This window comes from Ranitomeya imitator, chromosome 5 (assembly GCF_032444005.1).
Source record: "Ranitomeya imitator isolate aRanImi1 chromosome 5, aRanImi1.pri, whole genome shotgun sequence".
Classification (NCBI taxonomy): domain Eukaryota; kingdom Metazoa; phylum Chordata; class Amphibia; order Anura; family Dendrobatidae; genus Ranitomeya; species Ranitomeya imitator.
In genome coordinates this window covers 415,915,479-415,935,630 of record NC_091286.1, presented here as the reverse complement: position 1 = coordinate 415,935,630, position 20,152 = coordinate 415,915,479, and the positions used below count along the sequence as shown (strand labels likewise).

At 41.7% G+C, this 20,152-nt stretch overlaps 1 protein-coding gene across 2 annotated transcripts in view; it reads right to left on the bottom strand.

Annotated features, from left to right (window-relative positions):
- Positions 1-20,152, bottom strand: part of LOC138638064 (tenascin-X-like) — a 366,072-nt gene that overhangs the window by 30,389 nt on the left and 315,531 nt on the right. For both annotated transcript variants that reach the window (XM_069727035.1, XM_069727036.1), the window contains one exon: positions 12,560-12,814. In XM_069727035.1, coding sequence (XP_069583136.1) covers positions 12,560-12,814 — 255 coding nt within the window. The remainder of the gene's footprint in view (positions 1-12,559; positions 12,815-20,152) is intronic.

The window sequence follows — 20,152 nt, the reverse complement described above, 5'->3', positions numbered from 1 at the left end:
TTTCGTTATCATGCACATCTTATTTTGTCCCATGATCGGTTGCATTTGCTGTGCGCGTGCGCCTGCCTGTGGCCCGCTGATATTGCGTCCTGTGTGTGTCATCATTGTAGTTTTCTGCATGATGTCATTGCACGGGTTGGCATGCCGCTGTGTCCTTCTGGCGGCGCATGCGCCATTATGCATTTGCTTCTTTCATCGGCATTTTCTGATACTTACGCTATGGATGACTGGTGCCGTTGCTGTGCGCGGGCCGGGTCCCTTTGGTGACGCTTCGGCGTCATGGTTGTCTTGGCAGTTGCCGGGCTGCATGGCGCCGTCGTGCACTTCTGTGTCTCTGGGTCGCGCATGCGCCGCTAAGCTTCAGCTCCTTTCATCAGCGGTATCCTTTATTATATGTTGTGCGCGTGCGCGGGCCGGGTCCCCTTGGTGACGCGTCCGGCTTCATGGGTGTCCTGGCGGTTGCCGGGCTGCATGGTGCCCTCGTGCACTTCCGGGTCTTTTGGTCGCGCATGCACCGCCATGCTTCTGCTCTGTCCATTAGCGTTATCCCCCATGATATAAATAGACCTCCGGTTCCTCCAGTGCATCACCCCCTGACGAAGGACTGAGTCCGAAACGCGCGTCGGGGTGCACTGTATCTGGAGGCTCGGGCGGCATCAGGAGGAGGTAATCCAATATATTGCGTTTATTAGTACCTTGTTCTCTTATACTAATTACTCTTATACTAATTGTTCTGGGCTTTGCTGCTGTCTTTAGTATATGGCTCTGGAGTATATGGTTCTGGCGTTTTTGGATTTACCCTGCACATATGCACTCTGCACTTTATTCTTTTAGTATATACTGACATATTTATCACAGGTGTCAGCCTCTATTGGTCTCTCTGACCTTACATTCTTCGGTCATTTGGCACTCTTTTTGTTGGCCTTTCTTTGTAGTGCACCAGCATATAGGATTCATACACTCTTCCATATACACACATTGTTTCCCCTTATTCATTCATTGTCCCCTAGTTTTATATATATATATATATATATATATATATATATATATATATATATTTTCACATACACTTGTTTATTTTTATTTATTTATTTTTTCACACATTGTTTATATTATAATTTTTATCCTGGTTTTTTATTTTGCACATATTGGTTGTATTTTGATTATTTATATATATTTTACTCATATATATACAATTTTTCATTTTTTCACCGTTTTATTATATATATATATATATTTTTCATATACCATTTTTCCATTCTCCTTTTTTTAGTTTTTGCACAACGGTTATACTTTTTATGTACATATACATACACTTTTGTGTATATAATACTTATATATATTCCTTTGTACATACATATGCTACCTCATACTATCTATGCAGAGCCAGACTTTTAGAGTGTCAGAATATATATATATTTTCTACTAGTATTATTTTATATTTCTTATATACTTACCCTACCTCCTGTTAGTCCGTTACCACTATTATAATCTAATATTATTTTTGTATATACACTTTTGTATTTTGTTCCCTCCAGTTACAGGCACAGATTGTTGTTGCCAATTATTGCCCATACAAATATGTATATTTATACTATTTTCCAATAAAGGCATTTTATTTTTCTGTCATCTTTTGACTTCGTCCTTTTATTTTTTAGATGGTACATCTACACTACTATTATTACTCTCTGTTATTAATTTTATTATTATTACTTTCTATGGGCCTTTCTATTGGTAGATTGACTTCCATACTTGGGTTCTTCTTTTGACTCTATAACCGAATGGTATGCCATTCATTCATTTAGTGTGGATAGTGTTTTATGTGCATTCTATTCGGCACCGTGGGCACTTTGTGTGTTTTAATTTAGTTTATATATTTTGCCCGCTTGATTTTCTACTGTCCACTGCTATTTTTATACTAATTTTCTGTGTTTTGCACAGGCCCTCTCTTGTTCCTCAGTATGGATTTCAAATCTAGGGAGATGTCTTGGAAAGGCCAAATTAACGAAGTCTTTGGTAACAGCAGTACTAATATGTCTACACCGAATGGTTCACAGTTTGATAATTTTTTTAAAACCATTAAAAATTTGACGTATAGAAGAACCCGCACATGGTGGAATCAGGCCTTCTTAGACAATTATATTCAGAAACAACTGATTCCTAGGGGCCTTAGGATCCATGTTACACCCGCATTTCAGGTTAATGATGATGATTTCATTAAAGACTGGGAGAAAATTTGTAATGACACTTCCAAAAAATTGATGGAGCTTTTGATCAAATTTCACCTTAACACCATATCGGAGATTGATAATTCCTTGGATGCCACATATGTGGACGCTAAGACTACATTGTCATTGGAACAATTGAATTCAATCGATACTCAACTGGACAAACTCATCACTCAGTGGGCCAAAGAAATACAGACAAACCATGCTAATAAACTTGCTCGTGATCTAAAAGACTTTAATCAGGGTAGAATATATAAATGGCGTAAACAACCACCTAGAGAAGATACACGTAATCCTGGTGGAAGCCGGACTCCCTCTATATCATCTAATCTCTCGATGAGCGATATGTCTGACACTCCATCTTCTGTTTCACGGGTTAATTCCACGAGTTTCACTCCCAAACGAAAACGTAATTTACGTTTTCTACCGGCTAAGAGATCCTTCAGATATTCTCCGGAAAATCATAGGAGTAACCTTAAGGTAATTAATCTGAGCACACACGATATTTCATCAGTAGAAAATGATTTATTATGTAAGGGCCTTATGTTCTGTCCAACCGCATGCTTTGACCAGTTTCAGGCCATTAAGGATTTACATCTTTTTGCCCGGAAACTGATTTTTAAGCGTCATTTTCATGATGAAACTCTCCTCAAATTATTCCCAACAGAAGCTGAACAAGAGACGTTAGCGATCCTGGAGGAATTGAAACGTGACCATGATACCCCTTTAGGAGGTAAGATTCCTCCATCCATTAAGCCCAAATCCAAGAAATTTCCTCCACTATCGTCATGCCCCACTGTTGAAGTATTTGTCAGGACTGTCAGTAGGGATTTCGAGAGTATTCCTCGTTATCCGGAGGTCACTAATCTAACAAAAGATGAGAACCTTGCCCTCAAGAGACTCCAGGGATTGCAGGACGTGGTTTACAAACCAGCAGATAAGGGTGGAAATGTGGTAATTTGGCCGAAATCTTTGTATGAGACCGAAGCCTTTCGCCAATTACACGATACCTCATGTTATAGAAGATTGACATACAATCCCCTCATCAAGTTTCAAACTGAATTACTCACCATCCTGAAGAAGGCTAAGGATGATGAATTCATTACTAACGAGGTATTCAATGTTTTACAAGTACATGAACCTTCCATTCCCACCCTTTACTTGCTGCCCAAAGTCCATAAAAATCGGACAACCCCTCCTGGCAGACCGATTATTTCCGGTTGTGGAAATTATTTAGAGAACATCAATAAGTTTGTTGAATCTGAACTTCAGCCGCTAGTGGAAACACTACCTTCATTTATTAAGGATACTAACGATTTCCTTAAGAAAATTGACGGTTTGCATATCGGCACTGACACCCTCTTGGTTACATGTGATATAGAATCCTTGTATACCAATATTCGACATGATGATGGTCTAAGGGCAGCCCATTTTTTCTTGCAATCTTCTACAGTATCTACTCACACTAGTACCTTGGTTGAACAGTTACTGGCCTTTACCTTAACACATAATTTTTTTCTTTTTAAGGGGTCCCTCTACCTACAGCTCCAGGGGACGGCAATGGGTGCTTCTTTTGCACCTTCATATGCTAATCTCTTCCTGGGGCTGTGGGAGAGGGACCTTTTCCTGTCGGATCAGCCGCCGTCAATGGACCGTGTCCTCTTTTGGGCACGGTACATTGACGACATTTTTTTGATCTGGCAGGGGTCCATGGAAGCTCTCAATGATTTTTTACTTTCTTTGAATCAAAATCCATATAATATTCGCCTGACTCACCAATGCAATAGGGACCATATCGATTTCTTGGATGTGAGGGTATATAGGGGAATGGATGATTGTCTCCAGACTGATTTATATCGCAAGACCACATCAGTAAATTCTTTTCTACATGCGTCCTCCTCACATCCACCAGCAATGATACGCTCGATTCCCATAGGTCAATTTTTAAGACTTCGCAGGATATGCTCTACCAATGAAGATTTTAATAAACAAGCTGCTGATCTTAAATTGAGGTTCTTAGAAAGAGGTTACAGCCATCGCTCAATCAAGAGAGCATATAATCGTGCTAGGCATACTACACGACATCAGGCGCTCTATTCCTCTAGACCCAGTACATCAAATCAAACTGTTAGGTTTATCACACAGTATAACGGACATTCTGATCTGATGTTGAAATACTTGAAGAAATCTTGGCCTATTTTACAAGCGGATCCTGTACTATCCCAGTATATTGGGTCTAAACCCAGCATGACCTTCAAAAGGGCAATTAATCTTGGTGATAGATTAGTAAAAAGCCATTATGTGAACGAACCACGTTCTTTCCTGTCCGATTTTAAACCACCGGTGGGTTGTCGCCCCTGTGGTAAGTGCGTAGCGTGCCCGAATGTGGAGAGAGCTCAGAGCTTTACCAGTTCTAATGGCCTTAATACTTACCAAATTATGTCTTCTATCACTTGCACCACTAAGGCGGTGATCTATTACGCTACTTGCCCGTGTTCTCTGATATATATCGGCCTAACCACTCGCCAACTTAAAATTAGAATTCGCGAACATGTCCTGGGCATCATTGCCGCTAAGGACACTGAAGATTTATCTATGCTTAAGACCCTTCCTAAACATTTTAGGATACATCATGGATCGGATGCTTCTTTATTACGGGTCATCGGTATTGATGTGATTAAACCATCCCCTAGGGGTGGGAAGGTAAGTATACCATTGGCGAGATTGGAATCAAAATGGATCTGGACGCTAAAAACAGTCTCTCCATTAGGTCTCAATGAGAATTTTAACTTTGCTGCGTTTCTGTGAACCTTTTCGTGTTTTTATTCCATCTTTTATTTTTATTATTTATTTTTTATTTTTGTGTAGTTGAACCGGTTTTTTTTATATATATTTTTACACTTTTTTTATTATTATAAAAATATATTATTCTTATATATACCTTGTTATATATTTTTCCTACTTTTTATTTTTTATTATTGATTTTTATTTATTAGTTATTATTTATTTCTATTATTTTTTATTTTTACATTTTCATCATATGCTTTTTTATGGAGTATGAGCGTATATTCTGTTCTACATGTGTTTTTTGTTTTTTATGTGCAACTCATTCTTGTGATTCTGGATATGCATTTATTTTGACAGTGTTATTTTATTTTATTTCTCTTGCCTAGTTGATTCCTGTGATGACTTGATATTTTAATCACCGTATTGTCAAGTTGTTCATCCTGGACTTCCTGGTGCATTTTCTACCGACTCTCCGGATATCCCTTCTGATATACTCGTGCAATATTTCACCATTATTTTGAATGCCATTTTATGTACATATCTTATCATCCTTATGTCATTTGTATGTGCTGTTTTCTTTTTTCTTGATACATTATATATTTAATATTATTGTCCTATATATTTTCTGTCTTTATTGGAGAATTGTTGATGTTATATCAATATCCTAGGCGTTCCTTTCTTTCTTGGTATTACAGTTTTGAGAGGATATGTTATGTTATTTATTTATACTTGTTATAATTTGACACTGACAATTTGTATGTATATATTTATTTAATTTTATTATTTTTTATTTACAATTTCTTGATGTTTCGTTATCATGCACATCTTATTTTGTCCCATGATCGGTTGCATTTGCTGTGCGCGTGCGCCTGCCTGTGGCCCGCTGATATTGCGTCCTGTGTGTGTCATCATTGTAGTTTTCTGCATGATGTCATTGCACGGGTTGGCATGCCGCTGTGTCCTTCTGGCGGCGCATGCGCCATTATGCATTTGCTTCTTTCATCGGCATTTTCTGATACTTACGCTATGGATGACTGGTGCCGTTGCTGTGCGCGTGCGTGGGCCGGGTCCCTTTGGTGACGCTTCGGCGTCATGGTTGTCTTGGCAGTTGCCGGGCTGCATGGCGCCGTCGTGCACTTCTGTGTCTCTGGGTCGCGCATGCGCCGCTAAGCTTCAGCTCCTTTCATCAGCGGTATCCTTTATTATATGTTGTGCGCGTGCGCGGGCCGGGTCCCCTTGGTGACGCGTCCGGCTTCATGGGTGTCCTGGCGGTTGCCGGGCTGCATGGTGCCCTCGTGCACTTCCGGGTCTTTTGGTCGCGCATGCGCCGCCATGCTTCTGCTCTGTCCATTAGCGTTATCCCCCATGATATAAATAGACCTCCGGTTCCTCCAGTGCATCACCCCCTGACGAAGGACTGAGTCCGAAACGCGCGTCGGGGTGCACTGTATCTGGAGGCTCGGGCGGCATCAGGAGGAGGTAATCCAATATATTGCGTTTATTAGTACCTTGTTCTCTTATACTAATTACTCTTATACTAATTGTTCTGGGCTTTGCTGCTGTCTTTAGTATATGGCTCTGGAGTATATGGTTCTGGCGTTTTTGGATTTACCCTGCACATATGCACTCTGCACTTTATTCTTTTAGTATATACTGACATATTTATCACAGGTGTCAGCCTCTATTGGTCTCTCTGACCTTACATTCTTCGGTCATTTGGCACTCTTTTTGTTGGCCTTTCTTTGTAGTGCACCAGCATATAGGATTCATACACTCTTCCATATACACACATTGTTTCCCCTTATTCATTCATAGTCCCCTAGTTTTATATATATATATATATATATATATATATATATATTTTCACATACACTTGTTTATTTTTATTTATTTATTTTTTCACACATTGTTTATATTATAATTTTTATCCTGGTTTTTTATTTTGCACATATTGGTTGTATTTTGATTATTTATATATATTTTACTCATATATATACAATTTTTCATTTTTTCACCGTTTTATTATATATATATATTTTTTTTTCATATACCATTTTTCCATTCTCCTTTTTTTAGTTTTTGCACAACGGTTATACTTTTTATGTACATATACATACACTTTTGTGTATATAATACTTATATATATTCCTTTGTACATACATATGCTACCTCATACTATCTATGCAGAGCCAGACTTTTAGAGTGTCAGAATATATATATATTTTCTACTAGTATTATTTTATATTTCTTATATACTTACCCTACCTCCTGTTAGTCCGTTACCACTATTATAATCTAATATTATTTTTGTATATACACTTTTGTATTTTGTTCCCTCCAGTTACAGGCACAGATTGTTGTTGCCAATTATTGCCCATACAAATATGTATATTTATACTATTTTCCAATAAAGGCATTTTATTTTTCTGTCATCTTTTGACTTCGTCCTTTTATTTTTTAGATGGTACATCTACACTACTATTATTACTCTCTGTTATTAATTTTATTATTATTACTTTCTATGGGCCTTTCTATTGGTAGATTGACTTCCATACTTGGGTTCTTCTTTTGACTCTATAACCGAATGGTATGCCATTCATTCATTTAGTGTGGATAGTGTTTTATGTGCATTCTATTCGGCACCGTGGGCACTTTGTGTGTTTTAATTTAGTTTATATATTTTGCCCGCTTGATTTTCTACTGTCCACTGCTATTTTTACCCTACCTGTTCCTTCATACACCACACCACCCCGCCCTGTGTCTCTTCCGTACCTGCCAGCCCTGTGTCTCTGCTGTGCCTGCTAGCCCTGTGTCTCTGCTGTGCCTGCTAGCCCTGTGTCTCTGCCGTGCCTGCCAGCCCTGTCTCTGTCGTGCCTGCCAGCCCTGTGTCTCTGCCGTGCCTGCCAGCCCTGTGTCTCTGCCATACCTGCCAGCCCTGTGTCTCTGCCAGCTCTGTGTCTCAGCTGAGCCAGCCTACTCATCTGAGTTTCATCCATGCTCATCTGCTAGTCCTGACTGATGCCCGCACCAATCCTGGTGTTCCTGTTTCCCAAGTGGGATCAGCAGCCACAGCCAGACACCACCCTGGAGTAGCTTCCTGGAACAGTGCTTGCACTACATCCTGCAGAATGCAGCTTGTTTCCCCTCTGACCGGTTTAAGGTGGGTTACATTATGTCCTACATAGCAGGAGATGCTTTTTTATGGATTTGTCCCCTCTGGGAAGCAGGGGATCCTATCGTCTTGAGTCTTGAATCTTGGGGCCTTCCTGGTGGCCTTCCGTAGAGTCTTTGACATACCTCGTCCTGCTGCTCCTGTAAAGTCTTCCCCACCTAGATCTGAGAGGTGCTCCAGACGGGCGAAACCCGTGAAGAAACCTCCACGTCAAGCCACGACCATCTGTGACCCTCCAGTTCCTCTATTCGTTAAAGCAGCTACCGGAGTGAAGCCTAAAAAGGTTGAGAGTGGGCTGGCCAAGCAGCAGCCTGAAATCAGCCATAAGAAGGGCATACAATGTTGCTGCTGTTGTGAGGAACACCTGGATGGTCTCTGTCCAGGGGATCTAAAGCTCTAAAACCTCAGGCCAGTAGGAGAGACTGCCTTTGGTGAGAATAACTCCCTTCCGCTAAAGTCTGTGTCTGTTCCGGTGCCTTATGGGAGCTTTGGTCCTGCAGATGTGTTCAAGCTGCAAACCAGATGGAGTCAATGTGTGGTTCCTGTTCCACAGCTCCAGAATCCTGTGAAGGTGTTTGGTGAATGCTGAGTCCTACTTATGAACAGCCCAGTGTCGAAGGGACTACTACAGCTCCAAATCGGAGCATTATATTCAAAGAAATTTGTTTTTCACTTGCTGACCAGTTTGCCCATCAGTCGTTCTGAGCCGGGTACTCTACTGCCCAGTCCAGTCCGAAGACCCAGCATGGTGCTGCATTTTGAACTACCTAGTCTCCAGAGGTCTCTAGTTCCTATAATGCAATGTCAGTCTACAGTGTTGTCAACTTCTCCACCTGATCTGCTGGTTAAAGTCATGGTGTGCTGATGCCACTGAAGAAAAAGAAGCAGTGGCGCCCTCTCCACACACCTCCAGCGACAATACCAGTGACCAGTTCCCAGGAACATCCCTGTCACTTGAAAGTTTTTCTCTGAACTATGGGCAGAAGATGCTTTCTGTAAAGATGCCTTCAGATTTCATGTGGCAGATGGATGAAGAAGTTGAAGCAGAAGCTCTTGTATCTCTGTTCTTCACCAATCCAGAAAAAAAAAGAGGTGGTCCAGTTTTGTCACAGTAACAGGCTGATGGGGCTTCCTAAATGTATGCCTTCTACTTCCAAGTGGCTACTTGGTGATAATACCAAGAGAGAGACTTACTCATCCTCTAATCTAGAAGAGGAGGTCCAGTTTTCTCAGGGTACCAGGCTGAAGATGTTTCCTGTACATATGCCTCCAGCTTCCATGTGGCCATTGGGTGAAGATCCCAAGACAGAAGTATTCTCATCTCTGCTTTCCATCAGTCTAAAGGAGGAGGTTCAATTTTCTTGTGATGATGGGCTTAAGTTGGATCTAGTGAAGGTGTCTTCAGTTTCCAAAGAATCGGATTATCCTGAGGTCAAATCAGAAGCTTCCGAGTCCCTGCTTTCAGTCAACCAGGTGAAAGAAGTCCTGGCCCTTGTATCTTCAGTGTGGGAAGCTGATCTTGCTGGACTCAAAGAGACTGAGCAACCTGACATCTCTAATGTCTCATCTACCTCATTCTACAATAGGAATGTTATGATATCTCTGGCAATGTGTGCTCCTAGCCTTCTTCTACAAGTTATTCTGTCAGGCTTGAAGAAGAGGGGCTATAAAGGGGGGTACTGTAGCAACTCTGCTGGCATGATGGCATGGCCTCTCATCTCTTACAATATCTTACCCACTGGTCCAGATCATGTTGTGGCTTCTGTTTCTTGCCAGCTCCATATTCTGTACCTCTGCTTTCTGCATGCTTCCTTGACTGTGTGCATAGGGGGCGGTGCCTGAACTCTCTGGTTCTTATAGGAATCAGGTGCACCTGTCTAATCTGTTCCTGACCAATTACCAAGAGGCCTCCACTATTTAGTGCAGCTCCACCCAGTGGACTGGGCCTGTGCAATGTGTTAACTCAGTTAGTGTCTAGCTTCTGAGCTGCCAGGCCTTGCTCTGTTCCTCCTTCTCTGGAGGCTCTATTCTTAGCCTTGCCTTTATCTTGTTTGTCTGCCCTCCAGGAGGCTGTATTTCCTGGTCTCAGTGTCTGTGTCCTTGTTTTGCTCTGTCCACCCTCCAAGAGGCTGAATATCCTGGTCCCTGTGTCTTTGTTCTTATACCTAGTCTTGTTCCATTGCCTTGTCTGAACTTTTTCCTCCCTTTGTCTCTTTGTCTGTGGCTTCTTTCCCTGTTGTCTTTCCTTGTGTCCTCTCTGCTCTGCTCTCGGCTCCGCATGCTGCGACCTTGCTTTGCTCTTGTCTCTGCTCTCTGTGCCTTCACTCTGCTCTTGGCTCTGCACTCTGTGCCTTCACTCTGCTCCTGGCTCTGCACTTTTTGGTTCTACCCCTGTCTCTCTTGCAGCTTTACCTCTGCTCCGCACTCCTGTGGTTCTGCTCCATTCTACTTTGCTCCGCTCCTGTTGCTGCAGTAATCTCTTGCTGCAGCTCCTCTCCGCATTCCTTGACGTTCCGCTCTGCTTAGCTTCTGTTGCTGCACTATCTCTTGCTGCTCTATCGCTCCTACCTGCAGCTTTGCAGTTCTCTTCCTGTGTAAACAGGTTCCTACCTTTTCCTTCATACACCACACCAACCTGCCCTGTGTCTAATCCGTACCTGCCAGCCCTGTGTCTCTGCCGTATCTGCCAGCTCTGTGCCTCTGCCGTACCTACAAGCCCTGTGTCTCTGCCGTACCTGCCAGCCCTGTGTCTCTGCCAGCTCTGTGTCTCAGCTGGGCCAGCCTTTTCGTCTGAGTTTCATCCGTGCTCATCTGCTAGTCCTGACTGATGCCCACACCAATCCTGGTGTTCCTGTTTCCCAAGTGGGATCAGCAGCCACACCCAGAAACCACCCTGGAGTAGCACCTGGCAGCTGCCTGCCACACAAGCCTGACCTCACCATCAAAGGCTCCAGTGAAGACCAAGACAGCTGTCATAGTCACGACCCTTCTAGGGTAGTCTGGTTCGTTGCACAGTGGGGCCACAAACCCCCGAGCCCACGCCCACCAGTCAGGGTGCGAGTGTGACATATTTATCGCACCGCATTTGGGTGATATCCAACTGCACTGCGATGTTTCATTCACATAGACTTGTATGGGTGCGAGAGAGCCGAGTCTTGCTGCCAATCGCAGCATGCTGTAATTGTTCTCTTATGCGGAATCAGCATCAGAAAATATTCACCGATCTGAGCTGCCCCATAGTATAACACTGGGCCGAATGCTATGTGATGTTTGATCACATAGCACACAGCCGTGTTATACGGTAGTGTGACTCTGGCCTTAATCTTCTTCACTGCTGCAATCATACAATACATTAAAGTTTTGAGTCTTTGTCTTCCTCTCGCTATCTTAAAATCACCCTAAGATGTTTGCTACATTTCATAAAATTTGACTTGAATTCAATTCCCATCGAATCAATGTGACTATCTAATAAATAAATGTAAAATTTGAAATATCGAAAACCACACTGGCGCTATATATACTCGGGACCAAAAGAATAGAAAGCTGCTGGTATTTAGACAGAGACTGTGCTACCTTCTGCCATTTATATATAAATGAATACTGATGAATAAAAAATATCGCGCTATAAGGGATCTAATTGAAGCTGGTTGCTTGAGAACCCTGACGAAGAAGTGCGATACACTTCTAAACGCGTTAGTAGTTTCTGGCCCTAACTAGACTCCGTAGACCAGTGCCATCACATGCGGTCGAGCTGCTGAGCAGTATCGGCCATCTTTTTTCCTTTCCTCGTGTAACCAATGACGCCACCGGCCGGAACGTCTCTGGCTCTGCACTCATCGGCAATTTTTCTCCACCTATCACACAAATCCCTAGGCGGCACACGCATAGTATTTACCCATCCAGCTGTGCACGAACCTAGAGCAAACTTCCATTTATTCGGAGTACAACGGTGTGTATTTACACATTATCCAACTTCTCACCTACCAGACTTGGAAATTCACTAAAAAGGTATGTGGAATGTGTAGATGTGCAATTACTAACGGAATTAGCATACAAAGTATTAACTAGTATAGTTCTGTAAAAGAACCACTGAATATTATTGGGCAACAGTGTTTAATCTGAATTACATTTGTGAATATGCATGTACATTTGGTTATCCAAGCAACCAGCTTCAATTAGATCCCTTATAGCGCGGTATTTTTTATTCATCAGTATTCAAATGTAAAATTTAGTTTAAAGATGTATACATATTTTTTATGTTAATACATCTAATGATTTATATGTAATTCCAATGCATTTACGGTATGTATTCTTTACAACTGTAAAACTCATAGTTTTGATTTTTTTATTTATTAGAAAGTTTGAATGATACCTGTGTTAAATGATATGTTCTTGTTTTCTCCTAGTATTGTGCCTTGAACAACAGCAGATACTAGAGCTGTATAATAGTTTCCAGGTATAAGGTCTCCAAGTGTGGCGGATGGTAAAGTAACAATTTTGGTGAAAGACGGATTCCCCACAATCTGTATTCTATAAGATTCTACATATCCTATAGGCGGCTGCCAGACAAGAGACACAGAAGTAGTAGAGATGTTTTGTAATTTGATGTCTTCAACAACTTCTGGCCCTGATGAAAAGAAGAAGATTAAGAATTCTTAATAAAGCCCGAATTTGAAAAGAAGATTAGCTCTAACAAGTACATAACAATTGTTCAAGTAACTTTTATACTTGAGACAAATGTAACATAACTTGTACAGGTCCTTCTCAAAAAATTAGCATATAGTGTTAAATTTCATTATTTACCATAATGTAATGATTACAATTAAACTTTCATATATTATAGATTCATTATCCACCAACTGAAATTTGTCAGGTCTTTTATTGTTTTAATACTGATGATTTTGGCATACAACTCCTGATAACCCAAAAAACCTGTCTCAATAAATTAGCATATTTCACCCATCCAATCAAATAAAAGTGTTTTTTAATAACAAACAAAAAAACCATCAAATAATAATGTTCAGTTATGCACTCAATACTTGGTCGGGAATCCTTTGGCAGAAATGACTGCTTCAATGAGGCGTGGCATGGAGGCAATCAGCCTGTGACACTGCTGAGATGTTATGGAGGCCCAGGATGCTTCAATAGCGGCCTTAAGCTCATCCAGAGTGTTGGGTCTTGCGTCTCTCAACTTTCTCTTCACAATATCCCACAGATTCTCTATGGGGTTCAGGTCAGGAGAGTTGGCAGGCCAATTGAGCACAGTAATACCATGGTCAGTAAACCATTTACCAGTGGTTTTGGCACTGTGAGCAGGTGCCAGGTCGTGCTGAAAAATGAAATCTTCATCTCCATAAAGCATTTCAGCCGATGGAAGCATGAAGTGCTCCAAAATCTCCTGATAGCTAGCTGCATTGACCCTGCCCTTGATGAAACACAGTGGACCAACACCAGCAGCTGACATGGCACCCCACACCATCACTGACTGTTGGTACTTGACACTGGACTTCAGGCATTTTGGCATTTCCTTCTCCCCAGTCTTCCTCCAGACTCTGGCACCTTGATTTCCGAATGACATGCAAAATTTGCTTTCATCAGAAAAAAGTACATGGGACCACTTAGCAACAGTCCAGTGCTGCTTCTCTGTAGCCCAGGTCAGGCGCCTCTGCCGCTGTTTATGGTTCAAAAGTGGCTTTACCTGGGGAATGCGGCACCTGTAGCCCATTTCCTGCACACGCCTGTGCACGGTGGCTCTGGATGTTTCCACACCAGACTCAGTCCACTGCTTCCTCAGGTTCCCCAAGGTCTGGAATCGGTCCTTCTCCACAATCTTCCTCAGGGTCCGGTCTCCTCTTCTCGTTGTACAGCGTTTTCTGCCACATTGTTTCCTTCCAACAGACTTACCATTGAGGTGCCTTGATACAGCACTCTGGGAACAGCCTATTTGTTGAGAAATTTCTTTCTGGGTCTTACCCTCTTGCTTGAGGGTGTCAATGATGGCCTTCTTGACATCTGTCAGGTCGCTAGTCTTACCCATGATGGGGGTTTTGAGTAATGAACCAGGCAGGGAGTTTATAAAAGCCTCAGGTATCTTTTGCATGTGTTTAGAGTTAATTAGTTGATTCAGAAGATTAGGGTAATAGGTCGTTTAGAGAACCTTTTCTTGATATGCTAATTTATTGAGACAGGTTTTTTGGGTTATCAGGAGTTGTATGCCAAAATCATCAGTATTAAAACAATAAAAGACCTGACAAATTTCAGTTGGTGGATAATGAATCTATAATATATGAAAGTTTAATTGTAATCATTACATTATGGTAAATAATGAAATTTAACACTATATGCTAATTTTTTGAGAAGGACCTGTACTTCTTTCTCATTACTAAGAAATCTCTCTTCACATAAATCCTATATTAAACATGTCATCAACTTATGTGTTGTGCTAAATTAATCTTTACCTATCAATGCAAATAGGTAGAGTATATGTACTGTATAGACTCTTCATAACAACCATCATTGATCTCAAATCCTTCACAGAATTTATAAGTTCTCCGATTTTCCTAGTTGGACAGAGCGCTGATGAAGGACTTTGATCAGGATGGGGAATGTGTAGTCATCAATTAGCTGCATAGTCATTTCTACTTCTCTGTGCTCAGCACTATGATAATTGTAGGAAAGAAACAAGAAGCTGGACAATTAATAAACCTATGGGCCCATTATCATAAATAGTGTTTTGTACGCAGCGTATTTTTGCTGCACCCAAAACGCTGTGTTCATACTGCCGCACCTGTGTACAATTACATGCAGATTTACCGCGTGTAATAACATTCTATTGTCCAAAATACGCAGCGGAGACTAGAGTCTCTGCAACAGAAATTGACATGCTGCGGCTCGTAAACCCACAAGGCAGGTGAGTTTATGCAGCGTTAAATAGAAGCACAGTGGGCATGGGGTTTCTATAAATCTCATTCACTGTGCTTGTAATGGAGAATGCAACTAAAATACACTGCATCCAAAATGCTGCTATTCCTGATTGGGGGCACACAGCCTTAATGTGCCTTATACAGACAGTGGAGTCAATTTAATTAACAGGGTTGGTGACCAATGAAGGAATCTATGAGAGGGAGTCTTGGAGAGCTATTTTTTTTAAAGGGACATCAGTCTATGTGGAGGACTTATAAAGAGCAGTCTTTGTAAAGGTATCAACTGGAGAAGTCTGTGTGTTGAGTGAAAACTGTAACTATTGAAAGTAATTTGTAAATGAGAGGGAACCATGGGGAGTGTTCTGTTTAAATCAATGGTTATGAGGTCTCATGTCTTTTAGAGATGGTGACATGGGGAGGAGTCAAGCATAGAGGGTGGCATAGAGAGAAGTCAGTGAAAGATAAGGCCATTGGGAGAAGTCAGTGAGAAAAGAGGCTATTGGGGTAAGTCATTGAGATCGGCCATAGAAAGCAGTCAGGTGGGACCATGATGTGTACTCTCTATAGTGAGGAGACCATGGGAGGTATCTGAGAGAGATGGTGATGAAAGATAAAGGGATAGATACCAATGTAGGAGGTTGGGTTGCTTAGCATGGGAAGAGGTCTGTGTCAAAGATCCCACTCTGAGATCTATGAGAGGTCTGTGTCATAGATCCCACTGAGAGAAGTGGAGGTTTGGATAGCAATATATTACAGTATCTCTTAAAACTATAACTTTTGTCACAAAAGAAGCTTTTCTTGCTAATGAATGATGTAATCAGCTACTAATATTACCAGTAAATATATGTCTTGCCCATGGAGCTCTTATTCTGTGTGTCACAGACATAGAGGCCCATTCATCAAAGCTGTTACACCAGAAAACCAACGTGAAAACTTGGAAAAGTTGCAAATTTTTTGCTCAAACATATTCCGACTTTTGCCGCTTTTCACATTAGGTTGAATAAGCTCTGCCAAAATTGGTAAAGCTGGGATAGTATGGCATGTGGCCATGCCAACCCATCAAACTAATCAAAAGTGTTGGCATTTGTACACCAGAAATGCTTTTCCAGTTTCTAATTGGTGTAGCATTTCGGGTGCAGGGCAGGGAGGTACATGCCATTGAAGAGAGGCTGCCAAATTTATTAAGTAGCACGCACCTTTTTAAGAATTCGACACCTTCTACCTCTGCACCACTGGTATAGCATAATTGTGTGCTATGCCAATCTTAATGAATCAGCACCATAGAGTGTTATGTGAATGATCAAACATATTATGAGCAATAATGTCATCTATCGATACCCATATCGTCTGCAAATTATTAATAAACTATCTAACAAACTAAACTAGAAAAGAAAAAATGGATGTGTGAATGAATACATGGACGAAAGGATGCATGAGCAATACTTACTAGTAGGGTTGAGCGAAACGGGTCGAACATTTTCAAAAGTCGCCGACTTTTGGCTAAGTCGGGGTTTCATGAAACCCGATCCGACCCCTGTGCGGGGTCGGCCATGCGGTACGCGACTTTCGCGCCAAAGTCGCGTTTCAATGACGCGAAAAGCGCCATTTCTCAGCCAATGAAGGTAAACGCAGAGTGTGGGCAGCGTGATGACATAGGTCCTGGTCCCCACCATCTTAGAGAAGGGCATTGCAGTGATTAGCTTGCTGTCTGCGACGTCACAGGGGCTATAAAGAGGCGTTCCCGCCGACCGCCATCTTACTGCTGCTGATCTGAGCTTAGGGAGAGGTTGCTGCCGCTTTGTCAGAAGCAGGGATAGCGTTAGGCAGGGTCCATTAACCACAAAACCGCTTGTGCTGCAGCGATTTGCACTGTCCAACACCACCCTCGGTGTGCAGGGACAGTGGAAGTTTTTTTTTTTTTTTTCCCCTCAGCGCTGTAGCTCATTGGGCTGCCCTAGAAGGCTCCCTGTTAGCTGCATTGCTGTGTGTACGCCGCTGTGCAAACCAACTGCTTTTTTCAAAGCACAAATCCTCTTGTTCCTTCCTTTCTGCACAGCTATCTTTTTTGTTTGTCCACACTTTTTATTTCATTTGTGCATCAGTCCACTCATTGCTGCCTGCCATACCTGGCTGAGATTACTGCAGGCAGGGAGATAGTAGCTGCCTGCCATACCTGGCTGAGATTACTGCAGGCAGGGAGATAGTAATTGTAGGACATTCCCTGTTTTTTTTTTTTTTGGTGGGAGATTAAGATTGGCAATTTGGCATTTCTGCTAGAGTGCCATCCCTGTGTGTGCCATCTCTCTCACATAGTGGGCCATAGAAAGCCTTTTCATTTTTCTGTATTTTTTTTTGTGGGGTGTATAAATTCTCCCTGATAAAAATACAGTGGGAGATTAATATTGGCCTTTGGGCTTGTGTGCCAGTCCTGAGTGTGCCATCTCTCTCACAAATAGTGGGCCATAGAAAGCCTATTTTATTTTTTTTGGGGTTTTATAAATTCTCCCTGAAAAAAAGGGAGATTAATATTGGCCTCTGGGCTTGTGTGCCAGTCCTGAGCGTGCCATCTGTGCCAGCCCTGAGCGTGCCATCTCTCTCACAAATAGTGGGCCATAGAAAGCCTATTTAATTTTTTTTTTGGTTTTATAAATTCTCCCTTAAAAAAAGGGAGATTAATATTGGCCTCTGGGCTTGTGTGCCAGTTGTGAGCGTGCCATCTGTGCCAGTCCTGAGCGTGCCATCTCTCTCACAAATAGTGGGCCATAGAAAGCCTATTTAATTTTTTTTTTGGTTTTATAAATTTTCCCTGAAAAAAGGGAGATTAATATTGGCCTCTGGGCTTGTGTGCCAGTTGTGAGCGTGCCATCTGTGCCAGCCCTGAGCGTGCCATCTCTCTCACAAATAGTGGGCCATAGAAAGCCTATTTAATTTTTTTTTTTGGTTTTATAAATTCTCCCTGAAAAAAAGGGAGATTAATATTGGCCTCTGGGGTTGTGTGCCAGTTGTGAGCGTGCCATCTGTGCCAGTCCTGAGCGTGCCATCTCTCTCACAAATAGTGGGCCATAGAAAGCCTATTTAATTTTTTTTTTGGTTTTATAAATTTTCCCTGAAAAAAGGGAGATTAATATTGGCCTCTGGGCTTGTGTGCCAGTTGTGAGCGTGCCATCTGTGCCAGTCCTGAGCGTGCCATCTCTCTCACAAATAGTGGGCCATAGAAAGCCTATTTAATTTTTTTTTTGGTTTTATAAATTTTCCCTGAAAAAAGGGAGATTAATATTGGCCTCTAGGCTTGTGTGCCAGTTGTGAGCGTGCCATCTGTGCCAGTCCTGAGCGTGCCATCTCTCTCACAAATAGTGGGCCATAGAAAGCCTATTTAAATATTTTTTTGGTTTTATAAATTCTCCCAGAAAAAAAGGGAGATTAATATTGGCCTCTGGGCTTCTGTGCCAGTCCTGAGCGTGCCATCTGTGCCAGTCCTGAGTGTCCCATCTCTCTCACAAATAGTGGGCCATAGAAAGACTATTTTTTTTTTTTTTGGGTTTTAGAAATTCTCCCTGAAAAAAAAAGGGAGATTAATATTGCCCTTTGGGCTTGTGTGCCAGTACTAAGCGTGCCATCTCTCTCTCTCTCTCAGTCAGTGGGCCATAGAACGCCTATTTTTGGTTTTATTTGTTTTCTAAATTCTCCCTGAAAAAATCATTTTATTTTATTTGGTTTCTAAATTCTTCCTGATAAAATCATATTTTTTTTATTATTTTTTTTTCTAAAGTCTCCCTGAAAAAAAAAAAAAAAAAACAGTGGGAGATTAATATTGGCCTTTCTGCTTGTGTGCCAGTCTTGACTCCTGGGTGCGTCATCTCTCAGTCAGTGGGCCATAGAACGCCTATTTTTGGTTTTATTTGTTTTATAAATTCTCCCTGAAAAAATCATTTTATTTTATTTGGTTTCTAAATTCTTCCTGATAAAATCATATTTTTTTTATTATTTTTTTTTCTAAAGTCTCCCTGAAAAAAAAAAAAAAAAAAACAACCAAAAAAAACAGTGGGAGATTAATATTGGCCTTTCTGCTTGTGTGCCAGTCTTGACTCCTGGGTGTGCCATCTCTCTCTCTCTCTCTCTCTCTCTCTCTCCAATTGTGGTCCATAGAAAGCCTATATTTTTTTTCCTTGATTTGGGTTCCAAAATCTACCAGAGAAAATAACTCCATCAATCATTGGTAGAAAAATATTGGCCTCTGGGCTTGTGTGCCACTCCTGATTCCTGTGTGCGTCATCTCTCACTCAGTGGCCCATAGAAAGCATATAGTTTGTTACATTTGTTTTCTAAATTCTCCCTGCAAAAATCTATTTTTTTTTTTTTGGGGGGTTTCTAAAGTGTTCCTGAAAAAAATAAAAATAAAAAAAAAATAATAGTGTGACATTAATATTAACATTTGTGCTTCAGTGACAGTCCTGCGTGTGGGGCATCTCTCTAATTTGCAGCCACCAAAAAAAGAGTGTGTAACATTGGGCCTGATTTTCGCTGTGGTCTCACCAACCTGTAAAGGGGTAGCTAAATCATACTGAAGTTATAGCTCACCGTGTAAGTTGTGTGACTGCAACAAATAACGTTAGTTTGGTTACGTTTTTAAAACAATGAGGAAGTCTAGTGGAAGAGGTCGTGGCCGGGGGCGTTCATTGTCAGCTGGTAATGAGGGTAGTGGTAGTGGTGGAGCATCAGGTGGTCGTGGGGAAAAAAATATTGCACCTAAGTCTGGAGCTGTGGAGCCAGGTTCGTCGTCCGGCTACACAAGGCCTCGAACGCTCCCTTTTCTGGGATTAGGAAAACCGCTTTTAAAGCCGGAGCAGCAAGAGCAAGTTTTGGCTTATCTTGCTGACTCAGCCTCTAGCTCTTTTGCCTCCTCTCGTGAAACTGGTAAAAGTAAAAGCAGCGCGTCGTTAGTGGATGTTCACGGTCAGGGACAAGTCACTTCCTTGTCCTCTTCAGCAAAAACAACAACAGAGAAGAATGCAGCAGGCGACACAACGGGTTACTCCATGGAG